This window comes from Filicampus tigris, chromosome 20, assembly GCF_054856515.1.
Source record: "Filicampus tigris isolate MCC_2025a chromosome 20, RoL_Ftig_1.0, whole genome shotgun sequence".
NCBI classification, from domain to species: domain Eukaryota; kingdom Metazoa; phylum Chordata; class Actinopteri; order Syngnathiformes; family Syngnathidae; genus Filicampus; species Filicampus tigris.
Window position 1 is genome coordinate 4289019 of NC_141236.1, and position 15179 is coordinate 4304197.

General features: G+C 40.4%; 1 protein-coding gene across 11 annotated transcripts in view; it reads left to right on the forward strand.

The window, feature by feature from the left end:
• nrxn3b (neurexin 3b) overlaps positions 1 to 15179 on the forward strand; it is a 221780-nt gene that overhangs the window by 72973 nt on the left and 133628 nt on the right. For all 11 annotated transcript variants that reach the window (XR_015084051.1, XR_015084052.1, XM_086019782.1 and 8 more), the window contains one exon: positions 170 to 553. Coding sequence is in view for 9 of the 11 variants with exons in the window: in XM_086019782.1 (XP_085875908.1) it covers positions 170 to 553 (384 nt within the window). In the remaining 2 variants the exon portion in view is untranslated. The remainder of the gene's footprint in view (positions 1 to 169; positions 554 to 15179) is intronic.

Consider the following 15179-nt stretch of genomic DNA (forward strand, 5'->3'; position numbering starts at 1 on the left):
AAGGATAAAACATGTACACGTCTGTTTTTTTGTTTTTGGTTTCTTTTGTTAGGGTTAGAGAAACAAGTCCACTCAGCACACCATCTTATTTTATATACTAGATCAACTTTTAATGAAATTTAATCATCCTTGTGGAATAGTCTTTAATGATGGATTTGTCTTCCTCTAGGCATCATCTCTGTAAACGGCCGCCGGACACCTTTCACAGCCAGTGGAGAGAATGAGATCTTAGACCTGGAGGGGGATCTTTATCTAGGTGGTTTTCCTGATAACCGTGCAGGTTTGGTACTCCCCACTGAGCTCTGGACCGCCATGCTAAACTACGGCTACGTGGGCTGCATCCGGGATCTTTTCATTGATGGACGCAGCAAAGATATCAGACAGATCGCTGTTTCCCAGAACGCGACTGGTATCAAGTCTTCCTGCAGTAAGGTGATGGGGAAACAGTGTGACAGCAACCCTTGCAAGAACAGCGGGCTGTGTAAGGAGGGGTGGAACCGCTTCATTTGTGACTGCACAGGAACAGGCTTCTGGGACAGCACCTGTGAAAGAGGTAAGTCTCTTTTTCTGTTTCTGAGAGTGTGTGTGTGTGTGTGTGTGTATAATGATTCTCAATCAAGTGCCGGATCCTTCTTTGTGCTGTAATACATAAACGTATTTGACAAAGCATGTTTTTTGTGACAGTTACATAGTTGGAAACCATTACGCTATTTTAGAGATAGCTGCAGTAAAATGTATTCTGACAAAACTGGACTTCTGGGATTCTGTTATCTATGAAACCTTTTCAAAAAGAGTTACTCAGATTTTTCATTTCTACCAGGTGGCTATGGAAAGCTTTATTTAGTTTTGTCCGAGAATTGGTCTGAAGTGAACTTGAGCTTGGATGCTTTAACTTTTTATTCGAAAGTGCGTATTTTTCTAGTGTGTTATCTGAGACTGTTGTTCAAATCGCTTTTGTCTTTACTGGTATCTTCTAAAGATTTGACTTGTTTATGAATTGTGGTTACAATGTGTAGTGTTGTTTATCTGAGGTGAGCATTCCGTCTGACCGACGGACGCCCGTTTTGCTGACGTTAGAGGATAGACGAATTACTTTAAAAAATAGAGAGACTAAGCAGACGGAAGTGGATCTTCGTCTGTCTGAGTAATCATCATTAACTTGCTCAAGTCCGAACGGACCTGACATTCCATTATTGACGGACGCCCGCTTTGCCGAAGGGAGATGGAAACGCGACCAGGACTGCATTGACTCTATATGTACAGCAGGTGGCGGTATGCACCAAATTAGTCATTAGTTTCTCAGGCTGACCCTCTATTATCTAAACCGCTTATCGAAGAATTAATATAGTACCAGTATCTTTAAATACAGAGAGAGTTTTACAGAGAAGTTCTTGTGAGTTCTATTTTTATTTTTAGAGTGGGATTAGGAGGTTGTGAAACTGTATTTTTTCAAGACCACACTCCATTTCACAAGGTAGCAGTAATGCACAACAGTTGTTTGCCAACCGCTATAAGACAGATGATGTAGAAAAAGAAGATGATACATTTGAAGAAAACAACATTTATTGGAATTTATACTTTATTTTGGTTTGCAAGGACTAGAAGCGTTTTAATCCACCAAGATTGTTCCTTTATCAGCATTGTGACACAGGATTCTGGTTAAGGTAAGCAAAACCTTACCATTTTAATCAAATTGGTTCAGATTATGGATGGATGGATTGATTTTTCATTTGTTGGACCCCTTTTTTTCCCGTATTGACAATAGACGGACTGGCGGACCTTTGATGTTTACTGACGGAAGCACGGTTAAAATAACATGACAGTCTGACGTACAGACGATTACAGTTTGGTCCGGATTGAAAGAAAGACGGATTCACTGATGACGGACGGGTATCTAGGCTGCTGACAGATGAGGAATGTTGGACTGGCAAACTTCAGTAAAATGCCCACCTCTGTTGTTTAGAATCATGTGTTTATTTTCTAAAGAAAATGGAATGTATATTGCAGAATGCGGTTGCTTTGAAAATTTATGAAGAAACTAAGATGGATTTTAGAGATTATCGACATGTAGTCAAATTAAACCTATCTCAGTCTGTCTGCACACAAGCGAGCAGCAGTTTGGAATTTACGCTGCCTCCAAAAGCAGGGAGTTCTGCAGCCTTTTTTGCTGTTTTCTGTTCTGTAAATAGCTATAAATATTACTGACATGGAATGAGTTTGGGGCCAAAGTCATCCTGGCAATTTTCTGCTGCCTGAATGCCACATTTGTCTCAGGAATGCCGCAATACTGATGTATAAGGATGTAAAGCTTCGCAACAGACATTTGCCTTACTGCCCTGTAGAAATGTTAACGATTTGCTAGTAAACATCCAATGAAAGCTGTCAAAGATGATTTGGAAGCAGACAGCGATCATAGTAAAAGGAGTCCCAACACAAGAATCCTATTAGCACATGTAATTATCTCAATGCGGGGAGCTATGTATTTGTGCGGAAGTGGTGCAATATCCCACTTTGTTGGGTTCGGCGCAAAAGGCAAAGGCACCTTGATGCCAGATCTTCAGGACTGGTTCTAAAGCAGAAAAAACTTCATAAGAATTCTTAAAAGTAAGTCTGAGCTCCTCATTGACCTTCCGCCCACAGGAAGAAAACATTGAGTCACATGTCCCTCAAGATCACATTGTCAGTTTCCAGTCGTCTTTACTGCTTTTCCCCATCTATTTTCTTCCTCCCACACAAAGGTTGCTGCCCTACGGTGATGACCCTTGGGTTGCAGCACATACTGTAGCTTCATTGTGTGTTGAGCATTATGATAAATACTTTGCAGAGTCATATGTAAGATAGTGTTCTAAAATATGTACATGGTACCAGTACTATCATACTTCTCACAGATGGTATGAACAAAAAAGAAAGCCATCAAAGTAAACCAAAAATATCTCTTAAAATAATTATTCGAGAAATCCAAATAAGTGTGAAACTCTAAGATAATGAGTTTTTTTTTTTTTATTTATTTTGTTTTAATCAACAGGTTGGTTGATATACCCCCACTTGGGCTATTTATATTATGATGGATATTTCTTGGAAATTGCGGTTGAACAGACGGAGAGAAAAGCGAGAAAAGAGGGAAAAAAATTGGTTTGTAACTGTACCTAACTAAAAAAAACATTACATAGAAGTCAGGTTCTATGTCTATTATGAAGGACTGTAAAAGTAACACCTTGTAAGGAAACATGCAATGAGAAGAAAATTGGGGCAAAAAAATCATTCTAATATGTTTGATTGTATTTCTTGTATGAAATATTTTTTTCTTTGCATATAACTCAGTGATTCTTTCAGGTACAACTTGTGGCACTCATGTCCCACTTTGAGAATCACTTATCTGATATAGCATGATTCCTTCTTGTGATTGACACAAGTCAAACCTTATTCAGAAACTAGTAAGTCATGCCCTAAGTGTAGATATATAAATAAATAAATAATAACATTCACAAAGTAATGTTGAGTTATTTGTGGAAATAACTGACATCTAATTCAACAGCTTTTTATTTATTTATATATATATTTTTTTAATGGTTCGGACTAAGCCAGTAGTCACTATGTGTTTTCTTTCACTTCTTGGGGTTTCAGTAATTCCTCCAAAGGACTTCCCGGTCGTCACTCCTTATTTAATTCACATGTGCAGAAGCACAGTGGCTCATTAGAAGAGGTGTCTCTTTTTTGCTGAACTGCTCAGACTGCAGGCCAGTCTCCCTGTAGCATTACCTCACTTCAGCTGCCTGTGTCAGCAACAGTATTTTATCCATGACTGGCCAAAGTATGTGAGGGGTGAAGAAAGAGACCGAACAATAAATTAAAACGTTTGGTTTTGCCGCTTCCTCCTATCCATAGCAGCGAGGAGTAAGTGGTGTGTCAGTGCCCTGCTGTTATTAAAACTAGAAAGGGGTAAAAAAAAACGCATTGAAATAGCATTTTTTTTTTTTTTTTTTTTTTTTTTGCTGGAAATATTGTTGTCCACCTGTAAACCCCACATTTCAAACGCATAAAAAGCATTCTGCAAATGTCAGAATGTTCAATTGATATCTACCATAATTTCTCGAGAATAACATGCACTCGTGTATATTACGCACTCTCCAAATTACCCTTCAAAACCATTTTTTTTCTGAATATTACCATCCCCCGATTTGCTGGTTGGTATTTTCCCTAAAGGGCTGAGGGGCGGGGGAATAAATTAACTCAGTTAAGTTGACTACAAAACTATGTCAACATAGAGGTCTCTATGCTCATAGACGGCGCAGCTGCGCTCAAGCATGAGAACTGGTGCATTTTGATTTTCGAGCCTTTTGAAGCCTTTTTATGCCTGTTTGAGATTGTGGCAGACCGCGCTCTGTGCCATGTTGGGCGTTCTGGCGTACCCAGGGCGTTTCCTTTGATATGCGCCCAGTGCACCTCACAATTTGGTAGCTGAAAGTCGACTGAACTATATACCTGCTGGAGCTGAATTCATTTTTGGCGCAGGTATTCAAATGTGAGGGGGAATTTGATCGGAGCACTGGCAGACAGATCTGCACTCCGTGGACATGTGTGGTAGATGTCATTGTATTTCACTCATAAATATGACAACGAACCATCCAGCCTAATTCAATCAATAATAATCATGTCTAATAATAACTTCCTAACACTACTTGACAAGTCATGTTTAAAGGGGGGAAATCAACCCAAACACATTTCTTTCAAGAATATGTTCCCAACAAGCCCACTAGTTAAAACACGGCATTCTGATTAATATTGCGTTTGTGGAATATGAGTTAAGCAGCAAACTCCACCCCTTTTTAGCCGTCTCAGGGAGCGGCCATTTTGTCACTTCTGACGACTTAAAATGACATCACAATGACATCAAAACTATTTTTCCACAAATGCAATATTTATCAGAATGCCTTGTTTCAATTTGGAATGGATCGAACATATTCTTATAAAAAATATCTTTGGGTTGACTTCTACTTTAAGGAGTTTTTCTATTGAATGTGCCAAATTTTTGAACGGACAGGAATTTATTAGTTAGGCTGTAATATCCTGCTATACCTCCATGTTTTTTGAGGCATCCTGAGGTCTCCCCAGGGCCACGTTGAAACAACCACAGAGATGTATTCACACAGCGTTTGCAATTGATCTGCACCATATTATACAGCACCTCTGAGAAATGAGCTTGTTATGACTATACACGGGGAAGGTGGCGTGATAGAAATCAGTGCAGAATCTCAGATAGCGTATCAAGCATTTTTCATGAAATTTAACTGGGAGCTTGTCTTTGTTTGAAATGCTTTGTTTTGTTCTCATTTTCCTTTTTATGTCCAGCCCTTTTTTTCTTGCATGGATTTGTCAATAAAGTAATTAGCCTTAGCAAGCTAATTTCTTCTTGCCATTAGCCACTCCCCCCCTCCCCACACACACACACACATACACAACACGTTAAGTGAATCCCACTGAAATACATTGGAAGGAGAGAACATTTTCATTTGCTTTTTCGTTATAAAGCGAAATGTGTTAAGTAAAAATATCAATTATCTGGTTATACAATTATTCTATTCTGAGAGAAGATTGGATTCACACTTTTGCATTAGAGCTCACATGCAGTTACAGCTTACCTTTCATTTATCTAAGCAATACCAGTAGTTCACATATCTTCAAAGTCGGCTGGTTAATTCACACATTTTATGCATTCTAATGCATTCTAATTTAGCCTGCATCAAAATACACAGAAAACATCCCTTGGATCGATTGCAGCGCTGTGCTACTGCTCTAACAATTCTAAATCAGGCCTTGTAAGTTTGTTAATGATTCTGTGGGCTTGTAAGACCGCTGCTCCACACAATGAACCTCGCTCAAACAGGCATATCTGAACCGCTTCAACCTTTGTATTACCTTAAAGTACAATTTAATGGCCTCTTATTGCAAATATTTTCTGCCTTTGCCCTCCGTCATCTAATCAGAGCTCACCTTGAGGTTGAAAACCATTTCCATTTACGGCTGGTGATTTTCCCAAAATAAACTGCTTAGAAGCTGCTTCAAATCATTCTGCTGCAATAACATGTTTCACCTTCACATAGCAGAAATGCTCTAGATTGATTGACTAGTTGAATTGGATAAAAGCACGCCGCTCAGAGTGATTTCTCCTCTCATACTGGCAGCTAGGGCTGCGTGATTTAATATTTATATTTCTATATAAAATGTGTTTTGTAAATCAATGGATAAACGATGAAAGTACCACTAATTTCATGTAATTTTAAAGGATTTTCCTTTATTGGGATGTACTGTAGTTTATATTATTAATGTATAAAATTCCCTATATTGGGATACACCTTTAGTGCATTTCGAACAGCACTACCGGGAGTTCCTGTGTACTCTAGTGAATAAAATGTAGCAGATATTTTAGATTTTTTTTTTTTTTTTTTTTTTTTTAAGCAGATTCTATTCAACGGACAACTGCACCTGTCATACCTGCTGCTGGAATCTGTTTTCCCTTGAGTTCTTAGTCTTTCACTTTTTTCACCTCCACCTGTTTTCTGTGCTTGTAAAAAAAATTCCTAAATATCTTCACTCCAATGTTGCTTTACATTCTCTCTCTGCCAGTCACGCTCCCGCACAGACATATGCGTACGCACACACGCACGCTCACATCTCTGCTTGGCATGCCTTGTCTGCTTTAACCCACCCCATGAGACCAGACAGCAGCAGTGATCGGAGGTGTGCTGTGGTGACACAAGAACAGATGTAGGCAGGCAAGCGAGCCATTGTTTTTGCGTAATAGTTATAAACACTCAGCGCGCTGCGGTGATGTTTATGTCGCGACAAAATTGTCTGCTGAAAAATGGAAGCAAATAAACCAGATAAAGTACTGATAAAGAGATGTGTAAGATCCATTTAGACTTTCTTTCTTAAAAGAGCACAGTGTGGAAGTATGCGTTATCTCAGCACATTTACGTTAAAAAAAATATCGCTTGTGAGTCTATGAAAATGTTGACTTTTTAACATCATTACTTTATCAGTGTTGTCCTGCATGGACTATTAGCATCAACTTATTTTCTTAAGTGCTTATCCTCAATAGGGTTGGGGATGACCTATTCCAACTCACTTTGGGCAAGAGGTGGGGTGCACAACCACCTGCTCACCAGCCAAGTGCCAAATATGGACAAACAACTGTTGACACTCACATTCACATCCGTTGACAATTTAGAGCACAGGTGTCAAACTCAAGGCCCGGGGGCCAGATCCAGCCCGCGACATCATTTTATGTGGCCCGCTAAGGTGGAAACTTGACGTTTCTTTCAAATTGTCTTTACTGTTAACAAAAAATAAGATATTTCAAGCATTTGTTACCAATCCTGCCTTAAAAATACATTGGAAAATAGTTGAATAAACTATTAACTGGCTTCTGATTTCAAAACTAGCTATCCATCAATTTGTTGTGGATAAGGCGATCATACATTTACACGGTCATAACGGCCCTCCGAGTGAAATCAGAATTATGATGTGGCCGGCGACAAAAATGATGTTAATCACTCGAAACCTCAGGACTGTGAGGGAAATGTGCTAAAAGCACTCAACAACATATCTTTTATAATCCATTTACTGCAAGAAGTGTCCTATATGCTACTCACTGCCCATCATTAATGTAATTTCATGAATGGCCATTGTGTTTTTTTATCCGGAAGCACATTGAGTTTATCCATATGAAATATTTTATGCAAAATAAATTGACAATGGCATCCACTATGAACAAAGATTAAAAAAATGGGCAAAACAGGAGCTTTTACTTTGTTTTGAAAATAATACTGTAAATGGTTCTCATCAGACAACATTGACAGATAAGCTTATCCGTGATGTGTTTTTAGCTGCCCCATGCAGGTGGGTGGTACCGAAGATCTGACCCTGACAGACCCTCTCATCGGCGTAGTGACTGAGAACACAGCCGTGGCAAAACCACTCGTCCACTGACATGGATTCAAATAGGCTGTTGCCTGTCAGCAGCCCCAACAGGCAATCATTGAAAATCGCAAAAGAAGCCGCTAGCTGAAAATAAAGCAGTACAGTATATGACTGTAGCTTCATGGTTTCGGGGCACAATAATACACTTCAATGCGATTGCCTCCAGAGCAATGTTGCTCTAGTGGAATTGAAAATGTTACTTTATTGCAACTGTTCTTGTCACCTTTATGGAACTGGGGTTAATATTGTAATATCTCCACGGAGTACTCTAATTGGGTTGAATCTGCTACCTTTTTTATTACGTTAAAAAGCACTTTGAAATGGCCAGGAGTGAAAGTTTCGAAAGAGGGAAAAGGAGATAATTTCCCATGATCATAATGTTTCAAAGGTAGTGCTTTGCCCTTTCTCTTGTCTTTGGAAGACTACTGCAGGCTTAACTCATTTTGAATATTACATGGAAAGGTTACCCAAATGTTATTCCCCATCAGGACATCTTGAGTAAAGGAGAATATTCACATTGTGCTTGAGTTTAACTTGTAAGTGGTGACATTAATCCGAGGCTACAGGGAGTTACATTTGATGTCATCCATTGACTTCAACAAGGAGATTGTCGTGTCAGATGCCCAGGCTTGATTCAGCAGACCGGTCTGTCATCCTTTGTGCAAGTTTAGCTTTCTTTTTGTAGACTGTCTGAGGGCCCACTTGTGTGCGAGCTTTTAGGACTCCGGGTGTTACCGACTGTGTTGTGAAGCTGATAAAGTAGCTCAATTAATCAGGTAAACAGGCCTGTAATGAAGTGTGCTTTGTCTGTCTGCGTGCCAGCCCCGCGCCAAGCTGTCCCACCGAAAGGCTCCCCTCTAGGTCTTTTTGATGCATCTTTGTATAACAAGCAGTTACACAACCAGAATTCAATACAAGGGGGAGAATGGAACACACACAGACACACTAAACCGCTGGAGACAGATTGGATTGTGTCTAATGCATATTGCATTTTCCCCCTGACAAGATGCCTCCGCCCACATACAGTAAGTGGCTGTGTTTTCCAACTGTCAGTGGAGAGCCGTACAGAAGGCTCCAGGCCTGAGCTGATGGCTTGAAATGGCTTCAGTGCAGATCAGAAAGCAGCCTCGCTTTACCTCTTCGCTTTTCACTACAGGAACTGGACTTTGAATTTAGAGGGTGTGACTGTTGTGTGTGCGTGTGAGTGCGTTCGGTTCGGGTGGATTCTCGGTTGGTTTTGTGCTCACGGTATGCGTTGACTTAATTTTTTTTTTTTTTTTTTCTGTCGTTAAACGCGAAAGTGTGTATTCACAGCTTTATTTTTAATTACTATTATTATTATTTCAATTCTTGTATTTCTATCGATGCCAGTGGCATATAATGGCAGGCATAACAAAAAGCATTTCTTCACTTTGTTGGAAAAACGTACAACCAACCTGTGTATCCATCTGTTGCCGTTCATACGACAGAATAAATCACGTTCCCGGGAAATACTTCAGTTTTGTGTTCTATACAAGCCTAAATTGCACATTGATGTGCTTTACTGTAATTGCAGATGTTCACCTTTAATTTGAGGGGATTTACGGTACAGCTGGAGGAATTAAAACAGTTAGTCAGTCTATATTTAAATGCCTCTCCGTTTTTTACGACGGGGGTCGGCTAGCTATAGGCTAGCATCGATCATCCTCGGATTAAATCAAATTCCCGTGAGAAACAAAACACTTCAGTCATGAACATAGCGATTTCCAGCCAGTTCTAATTCCAACGTCCATTTTATTAACCCAAAATATTGCGTTGGATATATGAAGACTCGGTAGCGAGTAACACTTTTGGCCTTTACTGTATATACACAATACAATATTTAAGAATGGAAGCGCTTTTAAAAGTACGAGGACAGACGGGGTCGGAGGACGATTATTTTTATGAATAAGGACGGAGAGACGATGACTGAAGGGTGCCCAGGTAGCGGACAGAGGACAAACCGGCAAAATACGGTAAAGTGCCCATCTCTGGTATGCAACTAGCTTACATTTCCACCACAAGGATTTACAGCGCCGGTATTCTTCATTTTTTATTTTAAAAGTTATGTGTTTAGAAGGTTGGGAACCGCGTGTGGGGATTCATAATGGCTTGATCTAATTTTTTTTTAAAAGTCAACGTCTCCTTCGTGGAAATTCACCAATCACTGGGGCTCATGGAATGTAGCCCACCACCCATGAAAAGTGAGGGAACACTGCATACCTATAACTATAACAGTTAGGTCCTTTTGCATTTGTAATTATAAACGTACGCAACAATGATTGTCTCTCCATCTCTCAGACCAGATTTATGGTCAGGAGAATGAGATACAGCAGCTTGATAATTTGTTGTAGATAAAAGAACATAATTTCAGGATTTATAACCATCCGTCTATCGGAGTATGCCCCTGTACAACCACTTTCCTTTCGTCAGTTTTTCATTTTGTTCATCTCAGTTGTTGACATTCGGAGGCAGCCATTATCCATGAGTGAGACGGACTGAAGCCAATTTTTTCATAGACGTATGATTAGCCCGATATCCATTCAGCAAGGGGACGGACGAGGCAGTCTTTAGAGGCTGGCGAATAATTAACTGCTCAGCGCTTATCACTTAAATGGTTTTGTTCGCACAGCATATCGCTTACAAAACAACAAAGAATCGCCGAAAATGATTACCCATCTCTTTTTCCCGTGTCTATAATTATTTTGACCTTTGCTTCACCGTCATCCTTGGGCTTCTCCAGCATCCACTTTCTCACCAACAAAGAAATGATGAAAAGCGGGAAGGTTTACCGTTAAATCACACTGCAAGGTCTGCCCTCTCTGGCCAACAACAACTTGCAGGTGGGTGAGGTCAAGAGAGTTGCGGGGTTGAGTGTACAAACAATGACAAGCTGTAGAGAAAGATGAATGGGGAGGAACAGTAACGGTAAACATCTTAGCAGTCATTCATCTCAATTACCTTCACTGTTTCTTTATTACTCGTTGTATCAAGAGAGATTAAATTATTTATAGATCAAGACCAGTTTGCCTTTGAACCAGCTCACAATTGTGCTTTAAAGCCCATTTTTGGATGCACAATAAAAACACTATGATCACTGGTGGTTCCAAACCAATTTCACTGAGTTGGGCTGGCTAGGGCCAAGCGTTTTGTCTGATGGGCACATACAACCCACTTTTAGCTAATGTTAGTGGACCTCATCCCAACACAAAACCAAGCAACACTGGCCTACTAATAATTCAATTTCTCTCTCCGTACAGTTTTTGTATATAATTTAGCACGAAAGGGGGGACATTACGTCCCATTTTTTGCACCATAAAGACAAGTAATGAGGCAGACATTGCGACGGAGACCAATGATGAATTGGGCAGGGACCCACTTCACCGAAATCATCTTCCTGCAGCACTTCATTTGATTAACTTGCGCCTTTTTAACTAACACTGTATAGTATAACAATATGCGTTCAATGTTGCCCACTCGACATCCATTGCAGCATGATCATCCTAGAAGGGGGATTCCCCCATCTGTGGTCCCTTCTCAAGGTTTCTCATTTTTCCCCAGATGTTTTTTTTTTTTTTTTTTAGTTTTTCCTTGCCCTCCTGGGGGTTAAGGTCAGGGGATGTCGTGGATATCATCTGGTGCATATGTGAAGCCCTTTGAGACTTTCCTGTGATTAAAGGCTATATAAATAAATTTGACTTGACTTGGCTTGATGGTGCTGAAAAGAAAGGCGTGAGTGCCACAGAGAAAGAGCCAAAAGAAATGGGAGGGACTGGTTTTCACCGATGAAGTTGCAGTCCAAATATGGATGTCCCCTCTGACAGGAAACCAGAGAAAATAATGCTTTCAAAAGGTTCCTAGGTAATGCCAATTCGCAAAAATCGGCGTCAAGGGGTTATTAACAAACTCCTTTTGAAAAATGCTTTGCTGTCCGTTGAACCAAATGATGGTAGATCCGTCTAGAATGTTGAGCCACATGCACTGGTGATGCCATTTGTGTCGGTGCTGAAGCTCAAATTAAATAATTACAAAATTGTACTTTGTCATTTTCATTCAGAGGGGACAGGAGCTTTTGGGTGTCCAGACTGAGTGTTACGGGGACACTGGCCGCTGTTGGCCCTCTGCCTAGAACAGCCGCTGACTGTGCAGCTGTCAGTCGTGCAATGTACCTGTGGTTGGCTGCAAGGTGCACAGATCCTTCAACCACGTAAATGCCTTACTAGATTTTTAATTCTGCATATGGGATAATGGAAATGCAGCAACACTTTTGGGGTACTGAGTAACTTTGTAGCATTGTAGAGTAAGGACGCTTACCTGATGCTAAAACTCAAAAACATTTCACATTTTATTTTTATAAATGACATCCATTTTGACTTGCCTTTTTAAGTTAGGTTCCAATACTTTGTGGCCAAAACTTCGGATCTAAACCTTACTTTAGAGATTTCATTTCTGGTTGTTTTGCACTTTTGCTCTGCGGGGAAGCATGCTAAATTAATCCTATTTGGTTTCAAGCTTCAACACGCCTGAATTGTGCTGGTTCTAAAAAAACTCCTGGGCCTGCATTTTTAAATGTTTCCAATTTCAACCATTGAAAACAGGTCCGCGCACCACTCTCAGCTTTGTTCCATTTGTCTTTTAACGCTTATCAGCTTCCCACTGTTGAATAATCGTTGAATTGAGTGGAATAATGACTTTCTTTATCATCCACATTATCAAGCGTGTCGCATATTTTTCAAGGCGCGTTCAGCAATTCACCCAGTAATACAGTGCTGCGCGGTGGCTGGGGAAACGCCTTTTTTTTTGCCTACCTTGAAATCAGTTTGTCCTTCTACCATCTTCCCCTGCCTCACCATTTTCAGGGTTATACAGAGAAATGGTTCTATGTGATTGAAGGAGATGCAGAGTGAATTCTATCTCTGTGCATGCCAGCTGTAGAAATGTCCCTTAAAAAATTGTGGAGGAAAATCTCCCTTCTCTTCTCCTTGAGAGGACATTTGAGTTGGCTGCCACTCAAAATGTGTTCCCAGCCTTCAGCGCCAGGTGATAGACTGATGGTGAGCTGACATTCTAGCTGCCAAGAGTGGCTCAGGCAACTCGACTACCAACATTTATTGAGCGCGTGAAAGCAAAAAGCAGAAGTCAGACCAATGTCTGTGTGGATAGATGTAGAGGCAGATGAGGAAGAACCAACCATCACTTGAAAGGTTGCACTTGGGGCGAGATTTGTTTGAAAATGTTTACCCGGGAGAAAAACGCACTCAACTGCATTTAAAGATCTGTGCATTGCCGTTTTTTACGCCACTTGGCACATTATGCGTGTTGCTCCCTAATCCCCATTTGTAATTAGAATATGGAATGAAGGACGGGATTGTGCCATCTCAGTCTTCCCGTGCTTTGTGTGTCTTGTCTTCATTCTTTCCCACCAGTGCACCCGCGCTTTTATACTCTCGCTCTTCCTACTGTGTGGTTCTCTCACTCTCACGCTCCCGCTGAGTGTTGTGCGTACAGGGGACAGCAGAGTCTCTTTTCTGCCATCTGAAAAATTGACAACTCTCCACAAGTCTCAGTGGCATGAGGATGATTCTCCCCAAGGATTCTAACAAATTCAAGGAAGAAAAGGTTGATACTTGGATGTGACATCACTGTTGCCACTTTTTGGGCAACTCGTGAAGGAGAAAAGCACTGATTTAAAGTTAATAATAGTTAGACCGGACTTTTTCCTCTTACTATCAATAACCTCCAGTATTTGTTTTTAATTACCAGCTATCATAGTGATTTGCCTGGTCTTAGTATCGTTTTCAAACACACTGTTTTATCTGTTTTCACGTTTCTCATCAAACGTATTGTTCACCTGTGATTCAGAGCAGCTGTCTTATACTCTGCTGCCCCCTAACGGTGGGCTTGGTTCCCTAATTGTGTGTATGTTGTCTCGTGGCTCCCTGATGTTGACTGATTTTCGGCCCACCATCACTGAATGATGTAATCATAAAGAGCTTTAAAGATAGTTCAGTATATCATAAGTGTGGCCATATAGAATATTGTTTTAGTTGTTCCCACGTGCTATAAATGGACACATGCCTCCTTCTACCCATTTTCTAGACGCTTGTCCTTATTAGGGTTATTAGAGACGCTACGGGCCAGATGGTTGGCACCTCCACCTACAAGCGGCAGACAAAAAAGTGGCACATGGTGCTGTGGTACAACATTCTTGACCTCGACACCCTTCCGTGCCTCCACCTTTTTCGCCGCTGAACACCCTGAATTCAAAAGTGGCGTCATCAATGCACAATAACTCAATCTCAATCCAAAGGAGCTCCTCAACCCCCCATAAGTAGGCGAGTGGAAGGATTGCCCGAACTGCAATGCCAATCATTGAGGGTTTGGAGTGACAAAAGCAACAATTTATCCACAAGAAGGTAGCAGCGTTTTCTCAGAAATTATTACTCCTACTGGTGATTTACTTATGTGCTAAGTTTTGTCTGTGACCTCTGTATGTGTGTGTACACCAAGATGGGGTTTTAACAACATGAATCATTGCAAACTGCCATTAATCAGACAGTCAACACCTTTCAGGTCAAACACGGCTGCTTGGCTTTGAATAATCCATTTTATGGAGGCATATGGAATCATTATGGAATGCCGCTGAATGACTTTCAGCGGTTTTGAGGTTAAGCCAATGTCAATGTGGGCGTGAGTCAGTGAGCTTCTATGCCGTGGCTTAAAATACAGCAAATATACATATTTATTTACCAAAGAAACAAATATTTAGATTGTGCTTCCGTGGCTTGTTTTCAATGATGATTATATCTGTCACATGTTGATAAAGCTCTGCGGATTTAGCTCATCCCCGTGTAAAGCCTATTCAATACGTCTGCTGTACAAAACCGCTTACTGTTTCATACTGACGCCACGCCACCACAGCTTGTGAATGTTCATATTCTTGTGAATGTATCTCCTGCGTATTTGAAGCACAGGAAGAATGTTTTTAATCCAGCTCATTGTTGACCTTTTACTGAATTCTTTTGGCTTGCAATGTAATCTAAATGCAGTTTGATAATAATGAGTTTTTCTTCTTTTTAATGGAAGATATGAATGCATACAGTTGTTCTATTGTTATTATTTGGAGGTCTGTAAATTGGGATCAGAGTATGCTTATTATTCGCAATTCAAAAAAATTAAAA